The sequence below is a fragment of the Paralichthys olivaceus genome, chromosome 13, assembly GCF_024713975.1.
Source record: "Paralichthys olivaceus isolate ysfri-2021 chromosome 13, ASM2471397v2, whole genome shotgun sequence".
In the NCBI taxonomy this organism is placed as follows: domain Eukaryota; kingdom Metazoa; phylum Chordata; class Actinopteri; order Pleuronectiformes; family Paralichthyidae; genus Paralichthys; species Paralichthys olivaceus.
Genome location: NC_091105.1, coordinates 16415512 through 16433001, shown reverse-complemented (window position 1 = coordinate 16433001; position 17490 = coordinate 16415512). Strand labels below are relative to the sequence as shown.

The window sequence follows — 17490 nt, the reverse complement described above, 5'->3', positions numbered from 1 at the left end:
AAACATATCATTAGTGTGTATTGTATAAGCTGACAGAAGAATGCTGTGAAAAATGCAGACACACACACACACACGGGCACAGTGACAGAAAACCCTCAGACGGGCGCACAATAGCTCAAAGACCGTGATGCGTTTTTGCATCACGGTCTGCAAAGTAGTTTTAATTGCCCACGAGAAGTGAAGCCCTTATCTTGGAGGAGGTTCTGTTCTGTGTTTGCATTCTGTTCCCGTGCCCCTTTTTCCACTGCAGTGAACTTGCTTTGTCTGCCAACCCTTGTCTCTTTCCCCACACACACGCACAGCTGCAGTCAGAGGGCAGAGAAGTCTTTTCATGCCTGGCTCACTGTGCTTATGTAAGAGCACTACTTAAACCTGGTTACATCACATAACAGGCAGCACTGTGTCAGTGGGTCACTGTGCCACCTAACCGCCACGCTACATACACTCTACATTGGGCCCTTGGGGCCCTTCACTGGGCATGTGTGAATGGAGCATCACGGTGTGCAGTCAAGCGTTCAGACACAAATTTCGGAGCGTCATTCCGATCTGTATGCATGTGTGTTTGTTTGGAATATAATCCGATTGCACGATGTTGTATTATAGTTCAGATCAAATGGAACATCAAGAGCTCAGTTTAAGGAATCCTGAGACTTTTATCATGGAAAATGTGTCTTTGCTGCCCTTACAGAATGCCAGTAGGGGGGCCTCTCTGTTTCCAAATTCTTCTCCATGTGTATCCTCTTCTCACCCTTTACTCCAGCTCTTGCTCTTTACACTCCCTCCCCACCTCCACCCTGCTGCCAGAAAGAACAGCCCATCTCTGTCTCTCTCTCACACACATACACACACTCAGAGTCACCCCAGGGCTTGAACGAGGGCAGGACCAACCACTCCCACTGTTCTATAGTTCCATGAAAAACACAGAGGGCGAGCGAGGCAGACAGAGCGAGGAAAAGAGAGAGGGAGGGAGGAGCGTTGCTGCGCTGAAGCCGAGCCCCTCTATTCCTCAGCACGCACAGTGGAGCAGACGGCAACAGCCACACACACACACACTCCCCTCTCAGTTACATGCACAGTCACACACATACCACACACACACACACACTCAGTGACGGCTGCCAGGCACAGTGGGAAGCAAGCCGTCAGGGAGAGAGCTGGAGAAGAAAGAGAGGGATCGCAGAGGGAGGAGAAGAGAAGAAAAGAGAGTTGGAGGAGGCACCTTGTGGATCAGAAGGGATTTTCCTCAGGATAAGGCTGTCTGCTTCTTCCTGAGCAAGAGGACTTTTTGCCGAGCCTTTTTCTCTTTTGCTCATCCTCCACGCCGGGCTCCAGCGATATCTACCTATCTATCCCCAGAGCTTAACAAAAGAGGGAGGGAGTGAGAGAGAGAGAGAGAGTGAGAAAAAAGGCAGTCACAGCTTCAGCTCCAGACCACCCTCTTTCCTCCTCCTCCTCCTCCTCCTCATCCTCTCCTCCATCCATGTGTGAGTTCATCGCTGATTCCACTGTCTTGTGAGAATAGAGCAGAGGACAGCGTGTGTTCTCCAGGATTCAGCCAAGCTCCCGGTGGGATCAGGGTCTCGTCTGGTGTCTGTGTGTGACAGAGAGGAAGAACGAGACAGGGGAAGCGGATACACAGAAAGAGAGAGAAGGAGAGACTGGAAAGCAAATTGAAGGGGCATGTTCAGGGCAGGAGAGAAGAAGTGAGTCTGATTTTTTTTAGATCGGAGAGTGCAAGGAACCGGCAAAGGAATCCCATCCATTCCTTCCTTCCTCCTCCTCCACATCATCCTCTTTTTCTTCTTCCCTCTCCTTTTACCCTCTCTCCATCCTGCTATCAAATCTCTCCTATTGTTTCCTGCATCAAGTCTGCTATCCTCTCACATCTTCCCTCCAGATCCCCTTTTTTTTCTGCTGCCTCTCGAGATTCTCTGTCTCTTCTTCCAGACCCAGGAGAAGGATGATTTTGTGAGGTTCCCCTGTGACCTCCCAGACGAGTAGACAGACTAACATCCCAAGTACTATCTCTCCTTCCATCCTTCCCCTCCTCTTCGCGTTTTTTTACACACCTCAGCAAGAGAGCGTTCTCCCTCTGCATCCTCTGACTCTTGGAAACAGTCGTCTAAAGGATCCAGGCCAGCCCTTTTGGAGTGATCGTATCCCACCTGCACGCTTCTATCTCCAGCCTCGAGGACCTTCATTTGGATTCCAGCTACATGGGAAAACGTTTGGAGCAGCAGCCAATGTACCCCCACTACACCTACTACTACCCCCACTATCTCCAGACCAAGGTAAGATGGTCAGCCGGGTTGACCTATTTTATGCCTCAAATGCAAAGTGTTTGTGTGGTTTGAACTCACAGTATTATTTCATCTTTAAACTGTTCTCGATATCTGCCGCTCTTCTATTTTTATCCCTACGAGTTCCAGAACAGCCAGAATTTACACAGTTTGGGTACAAATTGCAGAGATAGATGTTGACATTGCCTCAGAAGACAGCTTGCTAAATGGCCCCATGTCCCCCCTCTTCCGTATCCGTCTCCGAGCGGGGGGATATTGGTGTCACTCAGCTGTCTTGTTTCCTTTTTCCATCCAGACTGAACGCTTGACCCCATCCTTCTATCTCCGACCTCACCAGCTCCAAGTTCAAGTTCAGGGCATGAGGCCCACCCTCCCCTCAGCTCTTGTTTTCTCTCTGACTTTGTCCCTCTCCCGCTCTTGCGCCAACCCCCACACCCCCCGCACTCCACGCCTTCCATTCACCGGCCTTCCTCAGCCTGTCACAGCATGTTTGTGATTGATGGAACCTGATATACGTCTCCGATTACCAAGAAGCCTGAGCCCAGTTTGTGGTCTTTGTTCTGTTTCAGTCCAATACTTACTCACACATAGCATGCACCCGCAGATGCTCATATACTGACACACACAAGATATTTCTCTGTCTGAGTCCACCACAACCAAGAGGAAAATGGATTACCCAGGCCTGATCAATCCCTCCTGCATTGTATCACCCGGGTCTGTCATTCCCTTTGTTTGCCCTGATCCATTGTTGTTTTTTTCTGTGATAGTAAATGTGAAGGTTTGGCAGGTTTGCTTCAATATTTAGTAAATGTGTATATGTCAGTTGGCAAAAGAGAGAGATGGAGGGAGAAGCACAGATAAAGGTGAAGGAGTGGGATGCTGCGAGAATGGAGAGATCACGCTATCGGGCGGACACGGTGTGGGAAGAGCAGGTAAAGGAATGATTGCTCTACTCTAATATGTTGAACCTTGAGCCAAACTGATGATGAACTGCACGATGCCTTTGCAGGCCAAGAGCAAAACATCTAGTGTGAATGTGGAGTCAGAGAAACTGACAAATCTACTACACATTTGTGGAGTAGCTTCAATCAAGTTTTCACTTAGAGGCCAATCTGGGTTATTTAGTTGTGAGCACAGAGGAAAGAGCACATCTGGTACAATACAATCAGTAAAAATAATACAGTGTAGGGAGGATATTACAGCAATAGCACCCAAACCCAAGTATAAATATCTCTCGTAATTTCAAAACCACTGACTAAAAAAGACAGAACATTCTAAAAATAACATTTAAAAGACAATCACTATTAAATGTGTCATGTTGAAAGAAGCTGTTACCGTTAAAGAGAACAAAGAAATGATTACTAGTGGATGTTGGGCCCGCTTTCATTTCTCTGCTAAAAATGGTTCCATATTGAAGATGTTTTCACTGCTTGTTAACTTTTTATGACACATACCCCACCACCGCAAGTTGGGGGATAATGTCACTTTACGACGATTGCTGCACTTGTGAGAGGCGGTGGAGAAGGAGCAGTGGTGAGGGTGAGGCAGCTGCAGAGGTAGAAAGAGGTCGTCCTCTCATGGGAAGGTTGGATCCTCCACTCCTACGGTCCGTGTGTTGTAGTGTCCTTGGGCAAGACACTGAACCCTAAATTGCCCCTGACGGCTGTTTGTGATGTGATCCATCAAGTGTTTGTGTGTATATATATATATATATATATATATATATATATATAGCACTGAGATTGGGTGATTGTGACTCCTAGTTTAAAGGACTGGAAAAGCACTACATAAGTGCAGTTTATTTACCATGAAGTAAATCAGACAGAGGTCTGGAATTTTATCTGGAGATACTCATCAAAGTAATGGAGCACGGTCACTGACTACAATCTGTTATTCTGCAAAAGTGACTTAAACACATTTATTACTGAAGATTTTCAGCTTTAGTTTAGAAAATTAAATTAATATTTCCAATTAGCTGCGTGATTCATTTGCAGATGTTATGTGCAGATTGTTTTTGCAGCTTGTCGACATTACCCACTTATCTGCTGATCTCAGAACTGCACACATCCACATCTGGGGGCTGCCTGATGTTTTTAGGAATGTGCTCCAAGACGAACAAACAGAAGCTGGGAACTGTTTGTTAACGCACATCTGCAATTTGTTCGTAATAAACAGCATCTGCGGCGATAAGCACGCCTTTTTGTTTGCTAATCTGTGAGAGTAAATGCATGTCTTACACTTAAAAAATTTAAACCATGGTGCCTCTAAGTTTCCTTTTCCTAAAATAAAATTCAAAGACTTATGGTAATTGTCATGGTGAATTTTTTTTTTTTGTGTGTATTAGATTTTCTTCCCTCAGAATGATGAATTAAAATGACAGCACTGCAAATGTATCTTCTTGAAACATTTTATTCTTCAGATGAATTATGCTTTAAAGAAACTTTGACAGCCAGTGTTGCTGGCACCATTTTCATAATTTATTTTCTATTAACACTGCAGATTTATACTTGAAAGAAATATTTTCTTTATTTAAAACGTTCTCCACATTGAAGCAATAATGAGGAAGCAGAAGTTCTTTGTCTGTGATGCATGTGCAACTAACAAAATGTATGATTTAAGGTTTATCACAGAATAAATGTTCATGCACATGTATGTAAGATTAACATCAGCATTTCATACATGTCAAGTAGTTTTATGCTTACAGATGTCCCCATGTCACACTTCTGTCTCTTGTCCTATGATTTATCTCCATCAGTTAAAGGTCATCTCATTTCTCTCAAGTATCTGCAACAGGCATCTGGCCCAGACCATCACTTCATTCCTTACACTCCATCCAGCCCTCCCTCCATCTCTCCCTACCTCTGTGCTGTCAAGGTCAAATCAAATTGGATCCTACCTTCCCCAGTGTTCCCTCTCGGCTCTGTGTGTGTGTGTGTGTGTGTGTGTGTGTGTGTGTGTGTTCGCATATCCATCTATATATTAAAAAACCTGCATCTGTATGTCAGCTTTTCATCCGTGAATGTGTATGAGCCTGTAACTTTGCCTGCCAATGCATGTGCGAGCATGAACTGAATTTATCCGCTCTCTTTTGTGTGTATGAGTGCAGATGAGTAGCCTCATGTCTGTGTGTGTGTCTGTATGTGTGTGTGTGTGTGTGTGTGTGTGTGAGAGAGAGAGAGAGAGAGAATCTGTATTATGTGTGTGGCCTCTGAACACTGACTCTCCTGCCTTACCCCTTCTTAGTGCAGCTTGTTGTCATTAAAGCTCTCTGGGTCCCAGAAGAAATGTGTGTGTGTGTGTGTGTGTGCATGTGTGTGTATGTGAGTGTAAGAGGCCCCATAAAATAGCTCAGTCATACATCTATATGGGCCTTGACAACAATCTCGTGTTTGATCTGCTCGTGCTGCTCTCTGACTTCAAATATGACATATGTGTGTGTGAGAGTGCTTGTGTAGGTGCACATGCAGTTGTGTGTAAATGTTTGTGGGTGTGAATGTAGGTGTGTAGATGTTTTTCAGGCCCTTTTTGTACAATGGACAAAAGCGGACAGAGTTTGTAGTTGTGTTTATTGTGCGGTGTCTTTTAAGCTCCTGACACTTTCCACCTCTCTCTCTCAGAGTTGAGGCTCTTCTGTGGAAATCATCTGTGTGTGTGTGCGCGTGTGTGCGTGTGTGTGTATGTGTGTGTGTGTGCGTGCGTGCTGCCATCACTGCTGTACATTAGCAGTCTTTAAACAGACACAGTCATGCACACATGCACCAGCTTTACATAAAGGCTGTTATGAAATGACGAGCTTAAACTAACAATACTTAAGGCAGATGACATGAGTATGTGAGGCTATTAAACAGAGCATTGCTCTTGCTTTGCCTCCATAATGGGCCGTAGATACAGTTAGTGTGCATTAGCAGGGGTCAGGGAGGGACAGTATGCCCTCTTATGTGAGCTCTTTATCATGGATGTAAAGAGGGTTTGAGGGGATTGGGTGGAGGTTTAATGTTAACGCTCATCTGCATTGTTGCGTTCTCTGTGTGATTTGTTAAAATGTAACCAGCAGGTATAGCTGCAGGGAAAAGCCTCAGCTCAAATCCATCCTCCACGAGTACAATCAATGTTTACGATTTTCTTAATTGCCCCCTTGAGCTGGTTTCAGCTGGCATATTGCTTATGCCCGTTGTGTTGCTCAGAGGCGATGATTTACTCATCTTCTTACATTTTGCAGGAAACAAACATTGGTGAAATCTCTAACTGGACCAAATCAAAGTGCAAAACAAAAAGATCAAAGCTTGTGATCGTTGCTGTGACTTTGTGAGTTTTATCCTGCGGGTTTGGGGAGAAATGTGGCATCAAAGTGACAACAAAATCTGACAAGTTGCCTTTTAGAAAGCGGAAAAGTCACATATTAATATTTAGGTTTGACCTTGCATCTAATTACTCCCTTGTACCACATATTTATTGATGTTATTATCTTTTATTGAATAATTCCAGAAATCGTTTCAGAAAGAAAGCTGCAACCAGCATTACCACAGGGCGAGCAAACAGCCCATTATAAACAGGAATGCATTGTATTTTAATTTAGTTGAACAGTTAAACCTAGTTAAACTAAGTATATATAGATATCGATGTATATATCTATATATATACTTCTAAGTATAAGTATATATATAGATCTTTTTAGCTTCTGATGATGATTGACTGAGGATCTGAATCTTTGATAATAATCATTAAGAGTGAGATGAGAGAGAGGCTGAGGGGGAGAAAAAGACACATCATCAACCAGCCGATCCGTAGTTTCGCTGCAGATCAGTGTGCTAATATGCTCAGCGGCACACGAGGAGCTTTAATTAGGGTAATGAGAAACAGCATTCAGTTGATATCAAAGTAATGACACATGCGGACACGCCCGGACATCTAAATAGAATATTCCATTCCATCAAAAATGAGTTTTCACATTCAATTACTCTCTATTTTGCACTAAATCAATGTGGTCAGTGGTTGGCTGTGCTGTGATGAGTAAATATCTTGAAAGCAGGGGGTGACACGCACACAGCATGGAGATAACATGTGTAAATAAAAAGAGAAAACATTAATTTACACATACACTGATCTTTTTTTACCATCTTCACGTTCTTGTTTCCTTCCAAGCTTCTATTCCTCCTCCTGTCAAACATAAAGTACTTTATCTGAGCACAAAAAGTCTCCATAAATTATGCAGCACACATAACGCACACGTAACTGAAGAGTGTGTGTGTAGTGTGAAATGAAAACAGAGGTTATAGGTGTTATAGCCCAGCATTATCTTCGTGTCCTGTTTCTCCTCACACATCTGCCTCCCTTTTACAACCCACAGTATTCTCGTGTGCTTGTTCTTTAGGACCCCTTTTCCTCTGTTTGGGCCTCTGCTCTGCTCTTGATAGCATCGTATGCCAGTGTAGAGAATAGAGAATGCCTTATGTTGCCTTCTTCTAATGCCCCATACCCAGCCATCTCCCTGCTTTTGCTCTGCCTCTTTTCCTGCCTCTCTCCCACTGTGTTCTGGGCTCTCTCTTCCTCTCTCCTACCATCTGTTCAGTTTGCCAGGCATGGGTAGTTTTTACTGCTTAAAAGGGACTCTCCTAACCACCCATATATGTCCATTTATTATTCTCCGTGGGCTGTTCTATTCTCGTCCCAGTACAGTAGCGGACGCTGACCAGTGCCTCACTGCTGTTGCATTGGAGTGAAAAAAGCTTCAGCAGGTCAGCGCATGCACAGAGGGGTGAGAGAGGCTCACCCCTGCCAGTTTTCTAATAGAAAAATATGTGGAGGAGGGAGAGAGAAAGGAGGATAGTTGAAAAAAAAGGGATGAAGGAGAGTATAGTGTGATATATATTTTTTAAAAGAGAACAGATGGCTGGAAAGGCGAAGGGAAAAAAAGAGATAGCGATCCAAAGGGAAATAAAGAGTGATGCAGTGAGGAAGACAGAGTTGTTGGCTGGGTCAGGGAATAATGGTGCTGCTGCATTTTTAATAGTTGGCCACTTTGTAGCGACCCTTGTCTAATGGATTCTCTGCCTCTTAAAAGCTCCTGTCAGAGCCCTCTACCTCAAACAGCTGCACCACGGAAATTGCTGAGGGCTCCAATAGTCCCCTACACTTCCTGATCAAATGTCCAATTATCTAATATTTTCTGGCAGCAAACATAGTTCCAGTAAGTGCGCAGATGTTTTGGCAAATCATTTTTAGGGCTAAATTTACTTCCATGAGGCCGCAAGTGAAACGCTGTGGGCTTGAGAGGTGCCCAAGACTCACACTGATGTCACCACTCTGAGATCTAAAGCTCAGTGTGGTGGCTTTTAAAACGTTGTGCTAAGTGTCTGACCAAGAGTTGGTGGTGGAATGAAAAGAGAAAGACTAGGAGCACAACCTCTCGCTGTTAGCTATTTGGACTGTGTGTGTGTGTGTGTGTGTGTGTGATTCAGCGCAGAGGGCATGCCCCCTGGCTATGAGGCTGATCTAGTTTCCGGAGAAAGAAGCAGAATCTGTCAACATTTCCTAATTCTCAGTATCTATATCTTCTATGGTCTTCAAAGATACATAAACTACAAAATGTTCAGACAATGTTCCAAGGTTGACAGAATACAGTATCGGAAATGTTGATATTTAAGTACATGTACTTGATATTCAAGATAAAAGGTCCAAGAGATTGATTTGATCGATTCAGGCATCATAGATTTTTTTTCAGTGTCCTTGTGGCCCAGCAGTCTAATACCACTTTTACTTTTACACTAAATGGCTGGACACACATTGCACATGAACATAGATGTTTTGAAACGTGTTGGGATTCTAGTTCATGTGTCAGTCATTGTTATCTGCATATTTCCTGTTTGTGTGTGTGTGTGTGTGTGTGTGTGTGTGTGTGTGTGTGTGTGTGTGTGTGTGTGTGTGTGTGTGTGTGTGTTTGTGTGTGTGTGTGTGTTTGGTGTGGGGAAGGTCTTTTTATATCAAACCCATTGTCCCATGAAATTGTCATGTTAAGCTGTTAACACAGAAAGTGGCCATGGGACATGGTTCGCCTACTGCACCTCAAATGAGCTTATATTGTTCTAAACTCATTTCACCATCAGTGCTGTCACATATTCTGACAATTTCAATAGCTCCCTCTTTAAATTACACACACATAGATCCAAATAAATAATTGTAATTGAGATGCTTCTGTTGTTTCTTGATATTTTGAAATTGAGCCCACTGATCAAATACATAATCTATTATAAACAGCTGTTTATTTATGCAGAATACATTTAATTAGTTCAGTTTGTTATGCGATTTTGTTCATTAGTTTTCATTACTTCTTTTTATATTCAGGGTCTTATAAAAGTATAATACATTTTAAAAAATCAATAATAAAACTGACATTTTATTTGCTTAACAAGGAAAAATGTGAAAATACTTTGTGTTCACAGATCAAATATGTTTATAGAATGAAATCATATTCATCTACAACACATGACCATAATTTCCATGTATTTTGGGCATTAAATGCCACCATTACTTTTGATGTTGGCATTTCGGTGTGCACGTTTCTCCTTCTTTATTCACTGTGTGAACTCTCTGGTGAGACTGTGACGGGGTGAGGTATGAGGGGTTTTCTGCGTTGTTGGGCGGGTGATCCCTCCATCAGGGACCTCAGAGATAATTGAAAGAATGGCCTAGGGGATTTTCCTCCATGTTGTTCCTTATACTACTTAGCTGTTGCTTTCCCTCTATCTCTCTCTCCCCCTCTCTCTTCTCTTTCTATTACTTTCTCAATCTTGCTTGCCTCCTTTATCTATTCTGTTGTTACTTTATCTATTCTTGTCTCATAGCGGTGCAGGAGAAGCACGTTTAAGGGAAATTCCCCCCCCTGGATCCTTTTTGCGTGGTTAGATTCTGTGAACTTTCAGTCATTCCAGTAATTCTGTCTTTTACCTTCATTTCTTCAGATACTTCAGTTCCCTTACATTTCACAGAAGGCTTTTTCAACACTCATCTGAAGAAATGGACCTGTTGAATGCAGCCATTTGTGGAAAGAGGAGAAAGTGAAAGGGCTGTGATACTCTTAGCAAAGAGTCTGACTTGGAGAAAATGACTCCACTGGTTAACCTTTGCTTCATTCAATGGAAGAATTTCTTTCAAGTAGCTGTAATCACTCGTGGATTTGGAGACACAAACCCCTAAAGGTTTGTTCCACTCTCATCAGTAAGCACAGGTCTGACTCCAAGTCTGTATAAATCTACTGTTCTATTTCACTCATACATTATGGTCTTTTGGTCGTTTATTTGCTAGTATGTCTTTGTCCCTAACTCAGAATATCTTAACAAAATTGCTGTTAATTGACATAGATATCCAGTACTAATGATTCATATAAAAACTAGAATGGCATGCAGTAGAGTTCATACCTCTGCCAAGGCCTTATAGCTAAGCCAACAAAACAATGCAGATCAGCTCCATTTTGGAAAAATGACAGGTTGATAAAAATACAAACCAAATGAATCCACATTACTGCAGCTACAAGTTGGTGGTAGTCACAGGTTTCATTTGTTACCCTACAGATAATGAAAAAACCTACTGCTCTATGAAACTATATTAAATCTACTCAATCCAGACTTTGATTCCGATCAGCGCCAAATTACATGCACTCTTAGATATCAGTCCCCGAAATGTGATTTTCAGGATCAATGTAGACTACTGTTCTCCTGCAAATTATCTCATGCAATCTTATGTTAACAAATGTTTAAAAAAGCGAGGAAAAATCTTTTGATCTGCCCGTTTGTCTGCCAAAATGTACCATCCAACCTAAAAGTTTCAAGGAAATCTGTTGAGTAGTTTTTTTGTGTAATCCTGCTGAAAATCAAACAAATAAACAAACAAGGGGCGAAGACATATCCTCCCTGGTGGAGGTAATGACTATATAGGGTCAGAGAGTTTACAGGAGCTGATGCTTTGGCAGAGCTCCACAACCAAAAAAAACATACCACGACAAGAACTGGGTTTGAAAAAAAAAGCTCTGTTAACTTTTCCTTTTCAGGAGCATACATCTTGCAAAGCCATTTCCACTACAAACGTTCTGCTCCCCACCATTGCTTGTTTCTATCAAGGTCTCATGTATTAATGAAACAAAGTGGACTTTTCCAGTGTCGAGTGCTTCACGAGGTAAAATAATGCAAACACTGCTAATGCAGAGAATATAATTAAAGCATACATCTTTAATTACATTTGTAATGAATACATCCGTCTAGTGTTGTGACAGTGCTGTCAACGGGTAAAATGTGGCCATGAGCTATAAGTCAAAACTCACACTGTAGTTATCAGCGGCAATATAGTCCTGTAGCCCTTTATGTCAACTATAAATCCAGCTGCAGCTCATAGGGTAAGAGTTAGGCTGCACCTGGTAAAATAACACAGAGCTCATCACTTCATCTCTGTATTTCACATATTTACTTTTCTTTCACTTATGGTAAACCTTAAAGCACCCATCAAAGTTAAAGCCCACCAAATTAGATCCTAGTATTTGCAGGGGATCTCTCACCAAAGGATTTTCTGGGCCAAATAGCTGCAGGACATCAGGACACATGTATTTGTGTTTGCTGGAGCCAAACGCACAGTGCGGACTGAAAGTGGCCACCAAGTTTTCATAAAAGTGCAAAGATCTGTAATGCAAAGATTAAATTAGCAGAACATTTGACATAGTTTCACACATGAGCATCAAATGCAGAATGTGGTACAGGTCCAAAACTTTAGAGGGATAGTTCACCATAGTTCAAACAATAGAAGATCAATATTCTGTGTGCTTGATATTGTGTATTTTTACCTCAGCCAAGAAAGTTATGTTTTGACCCGTCCCTTTGTTTATTAGTTTTTTAGTTGGCAGGGTTAACAGATTTCCTTGGGTGTGGTAAACATTGCAAGATAAGGCCTTGGTAGAGGTATGGGTTCTACTGAGTGCTAATGTAGTTAAAAAGGGAGTTTTTTATTACTTCTATAATTTTATGTTATTGACATGGTACCACATGCTCTCATTAGAATTAGTGACTAATAGCAAAAATGATGGAGAGTGAAAAGTTTCTCTAGAAAAGAATGATGTATTCCTGAGAAGTGATCATTTTCCAACCCCAGGAAAATATTCAACCGCAGTTTCACGATCCTCCAGTGTCTCACAGTAGGAGGCTCCAAGTGTGAACAAACTCTGGAGCTCAACCTCTGCACTCTTCCTTTCACAGTCTCAGGGGAACATATAAAGCAACACAGTTAAACTCTATAAAACTGCCTCAGTGTTTGCCCTTACAGACAGTTTAGCTGGGTTACAGACACACTCTTGTCCCCGAGCCAGAGTTGGCTGACCAGGCCAAACATCTCCTATTCCCTGCTAATGAAATCCTGAATAAAACCCTCCCTACTCAGCTTGATCCCACACAAATTGCACAAGTCTAAACACACAAACATAGACACCCACTCTCCAGGGTTATGGTACACACACACAAACAAACACACACACATTCTCACACACACAGAGCCCCTGCAGTCCCAGCCGGGGATTATCCTGTGAAAACACTCCTTTTTGTTGGGCCCCAGTCAAATTACTTTTTGTAGCTCTCATGCTTTTATCAGAGCTGTCTGCGTAACTGTGTGTGATGTGTGTGTGTACGTGTGAGTGTGTGTGAGTGGGCACAGGCATGCGTGTTTAGGGCAGTCCAAATATAGGCTGTTGCTGATTGCACGGAGCACATCCAAAGTGAATGGTCACTAATGACACTTGAAAATAAGCTGTTTATATTTCCCTCTCTGTGTGTGTGTGTGCGTGTGTGTGTGTGTGTGTGTGTGTGTGTGTGTGAAAGAGTGTGTGTGCTTACTCACATGCCAGTGATTTTCTAAAGATAGTATCACACCAACCAAATCGCCATGCTGTGTCCGTTTTCAGGCTGGACTGGTGTTTGTGACATTTCACCTTGACATTTATGAATGAAGCCACTGAAACCTATAAACAAAAACATGGTTTAAGTTGTTTCCTGTTGGCCTTCCGCTTTTGGGACTCCAGGAAGTAAATGTCCCATTCATCTTCTCCATTGACATTTCATAAAACCCTAATAAAATCCAAAGCTGGGAAACAGGTCAACCAGCAACAAGACCATAAAACATTCCGAGAAATAAACAAAATTGAATCACGGAAAAAAGTCAAAGATAAAAGACTGTGCATAGAATTGTTTTGAGAGTAAAGAAACTACACATACCCCCCAACATTAACACTGTGAGCTGACTTGAGGTGAATCTCACCTCTTTGGAATCTTTTACTGAATTTAAAAAAAAACGACAGTATATTAGAAAGGGAAATCCTGGTTGCTTTTTGGTAATCGTAATGTAACACTGAACGATCCAATCGTTGCTGACATGCTTTCACGGTTTTGGTGAACATTATCATGTTAACAGCGAGCTCCACCCATCAGAGCTACTACTCCTGAGGATTATGTAGTTTGTATGTCTCCTATGGCACAGCAAATAAAACAAGTTTTTTCTTTCCTGAAACACAGTTGATGTCTTATGGACCCGTTGGTTCTACTTACAGTAAGTATATAACCTTGTTTTACTGTCTCTTAGCTTGGGGTTTGGGTGGTTACAATATAATGGCTCTCTCTATACAGAATGAGATTTTTACATCCGGAACCATGCTGTTGAGCTCTATAAATATTTGACTGAGTGGGGCTCCGTAGCAATCCTCACTATATATGTAATGACCTTTCATAGCCGCAAAACCTCTCAGGGAGAAGTGCATGATTTCCTCCAGCTGCTTGTTCTTACAAGTTCTTTTCCTTACTACGACCCAGTACCTAAACAGCTGACGGGTCAGAATAGTGTGTTGTCTATTTTAAACACTGGCTTGTCCGACATCTTTTTTGTTCAGGTATGAGGACTTGCTGATTTAATCAGATCAGGGAGACATCTATAATGCCAGCCAGTATAGTCATGCATTTGTTCAGTGGAATATTATTTGCTGGGGTACCAACTCTCAGCCTGGGCGATGGCCAACGCAGCTGACTGGGCACAGATTGTTAAGGCACATTCAGCATCTATTCATTCACACTACCGGCTCTCCTCGGAGACTACCAGCCTTTTTTCAGAGTGGAATGAAAATGTGTGTTGTGTGTCGAAGTTTTGGCGTGCGAGTGTCCGTGCCCGCGAACGAGTGTGTGTGTTTCTGCTTGAGATGCCGAATGATGAGGTGCGGGTGCCAAAGTGAGACGTAAACAGAAACTAACAATGAAGGAAGAGAAATAAAGTGTGTGCACGTGTGTGGAGGGTGCAGACTCGCTTTGTAGCTCACAGTGAAGTGTTGATTTAGGTGGAAGTTGAGGGAGGAGATGGGATATAAAGCCCGACTAGATTAGGCTGGCACACACTACTGAGGCATGCTGTACTGCCTGGCCTTTCAGTGCACTTTGTACTGGGCATGTGTGTGTCTGAGAGGCTTGTAGTTGAGGACGTTCAAATAGGGTTCGCGTGTGCAACTGTTGGATGCGGTTACCCTGCTGCTGATATTGGTGCAGCTGTACCATAAAGCAGCAGATTAGCTGAGCAAACGCAGCCACTATAACAGCACTGAGAACACTAATCACTCTTCTGACATCTTTGCAATTCTACTGAGTGTATCTTTTTTTTATCTCGGTGAGGAGATGGGAAATAGATAACAGACTTTGCTACTGTTTTTCATCTTTACTCCTTATAATAAACTCGTAACTTTGCCATTTCTGTCAGTAGGAGGTTGAATTACTGCATATTCGAGCCCCCGCCCCCCCACCCAGACTCCCCACTGTTCAAAGGAAAGGTAGTCTCCAACAATAACAGCACATTGGCTGAGACCCTGGCAGAACTGTCTTTCCATGTTAGTCCCCCCACGTGTCAGGAGACTGACAGGTGAAGGTAAAAATAACATAAATTAAATGGTTTTAAATGCTCGAGTTGTGCTTTATGTAACTTGAAGTGACAAAATAATGGCTTCAAAAGTGGCACCGGCGCTTTGTAAAATTTGCAAAGTCATCTGTCCTGTTGCTCTCTCCAATATTAAGTGTGCATTCCATCTTTCTGCAGCAGAAGTTCACTTATTATCTGTGAGGGAGGTTTAACAATCATTGGGGCTTTATTAAAAAAAAAAAAAAAACTGTGCTAAAGACACAGCTGAGTGTGTAGGAGTCTGGAATCACACTCTGCCAACAGCAAACTTTGAGTTAACAGAACCCACAGCTTCATATCAATCCATTGTAATTTACTTTTTAGCCTATGTTCTGTGATCCTCACCACCGCGCTGCAGCATCGGAAGAGACACAAGAGACACAAGAGACATTTGTCTGCAATATGTGCTACAGCACAATCTGCATTTTTCATTGATTTATCTTCCTGTATGAATAATTAAGAGCCTTGGAGGAAGTATCTCCATGTGCATATATGTCTGCATGTTTGTGTTCCCATGCTCCACTGTCTGGTTGTGTACACAGTGCATAGCTAATGAATGGATTTGTGCGTAGTTAGTACGTGTGTATATGTGTCTATGCTCTTGGATGCCACGTTGGAGTGCATTAAAATGTACTTTGTACATAAAGATGTTCTTTATGCAGTACGTACTACGGGACATCAGGGCAGTACATTAAGAAGACTTTCATGTTAAAGTCTGACATTGTTCTAGAATTCTGCATTTTTGTGGCTGTGGGTGTTTCTGAGGGTTCCTGCTGTCATTTGTATTGTTTGGGGGTTGAACTATGACTCATGGGTGACGGACTGACTCACTCTAACACTACGATGTTGGCTGAGCTGCTCTGGTTTTCCCAAAACCCTCCCACTCAACATCACTTCATTCTTTAAACTTATAGTCTTGGTGTTCCTCTGTAATTCGTTCTTTATCTCTTCTTCCCGTTGTCATTTTGTTTTGTCCCTTGTTTGTGTTATTGTGACATGGGTTGTCAATGGCTGAAATATCGATCTCCTAATTCCAGAAATCTCTGTGGCTCTCATATCTTAACAACCACATCACGTTCACACTTAGTATGTGTATTGTTAAGGGCTCAAGGAAGTGCGGTGTTTAGTTTGGTGCGATCTGGACAAGCTATATATCTATATATTTATAAACTATATAAGCAGGAGACTAACGGCGGCTGGGACTCATCAACATAAGTGACGGCGCATTCACAGCAATGGCAACAACTGACTCTTCAGTTCAGGGCTCTGCGTACTGAGTCGAGCTCCACTGAACTTTGAATAAACAGGTGAACAGCTCTTTGTGCAGCAGCGGTGGTGCAGCTGTCTTTACTTGGCTGCAGGTCACTTTTATAGGCAGATTTAGAACAGGCACTGCACTAGTACAAAACAAACACAGATATTATTTTTATGGGAAATTCTGGGTAAACATTTTTTTATGAAAATCAAATCAAGTGGTCGCAGGCACCAGCAGTGGTGTCTTCTTCAAATGAATCCTGTTACATCATTTAATCTGCGCAGATTCAAGTGTTACATAGATAGGCTGCAGTAGAAGCAAATGCGTGCTCTCAAATATTTAAGTATGTACAATCCCATTCATTTTACTCCAAGCCCACTCTTTCCTCTTATCAAGAAAGTATGATTTTCTTTTCCTTCACTTTGAACAACCTCTTATGATGTTTTTTTTGTTTTTTACAAATCACCTAAAATTGATACTCACACTTCAAAAACTCATGCATGTGCATCTGCAGGCATACATGAGATGTACTGTGAGTATTTGTATTTGCAATACAATAATGTATACACACACACACACACACACACACACACACACACACACAAACACAGCAACTGTCAACTGCTAGATTAGATGAAGTGGAAGCTCTGAGTACAACAGGAGGAGCATTCAGTGCACCGCTGTGACAGAAAATACTAACTGTAGCACTCTTACCTATACCAACCCTTGAATTATCCTCTCAGCAGAGGTCTATCTCAGTCCTCCCAGTCTCTCTCAAGAAGAAATCAATGATTTGAGGGACATTCACTTCAGTTCGGTGGGAGATCCACCTGCATGCGAGGCATAAAATAACTGCAGATCAAGTTTTGTTCTGGAGAGAATGAAAGCAGAATGCAGATGTGCCCTGATGATATTATTTTTTCAGTCTGACAGATTTATAGTACTGAAATGTGCTTCCCCTTCCTCCTCAAATATTTT

General features: G+C 42.3%; 1 protein-coding gene across 2 annotated transcripts in view; it reads left to right on the top strand.

Moving 5' to 3' along the window:
- The first annotated feature begins 1040 nt into the window (after positions 1-1040).
- The window catches only part of LOC109632081 (RNA-binding motif, single-stranded-interacting protein 3-like), a 118701-nt gene continuing 102251 nt past the window's right edge, over positions 1041-17490 (top strand). The window contains exon 1 of one of the 2 annotated variants that reach the window (XM_020091200.2): positions 1041-2291. In XM_020091200.2, the coding sequence (XP_019946759.1) occupies positions 2217-2291 (75 nt within the window). In that variant the 5' untranslated portion in view covers positions 1041-2216. The remainder of the gene's footprint in view (positions 2292-17490) is intronic. The other variant, XM_020091198.2, reaches the window with a different exon arrangement.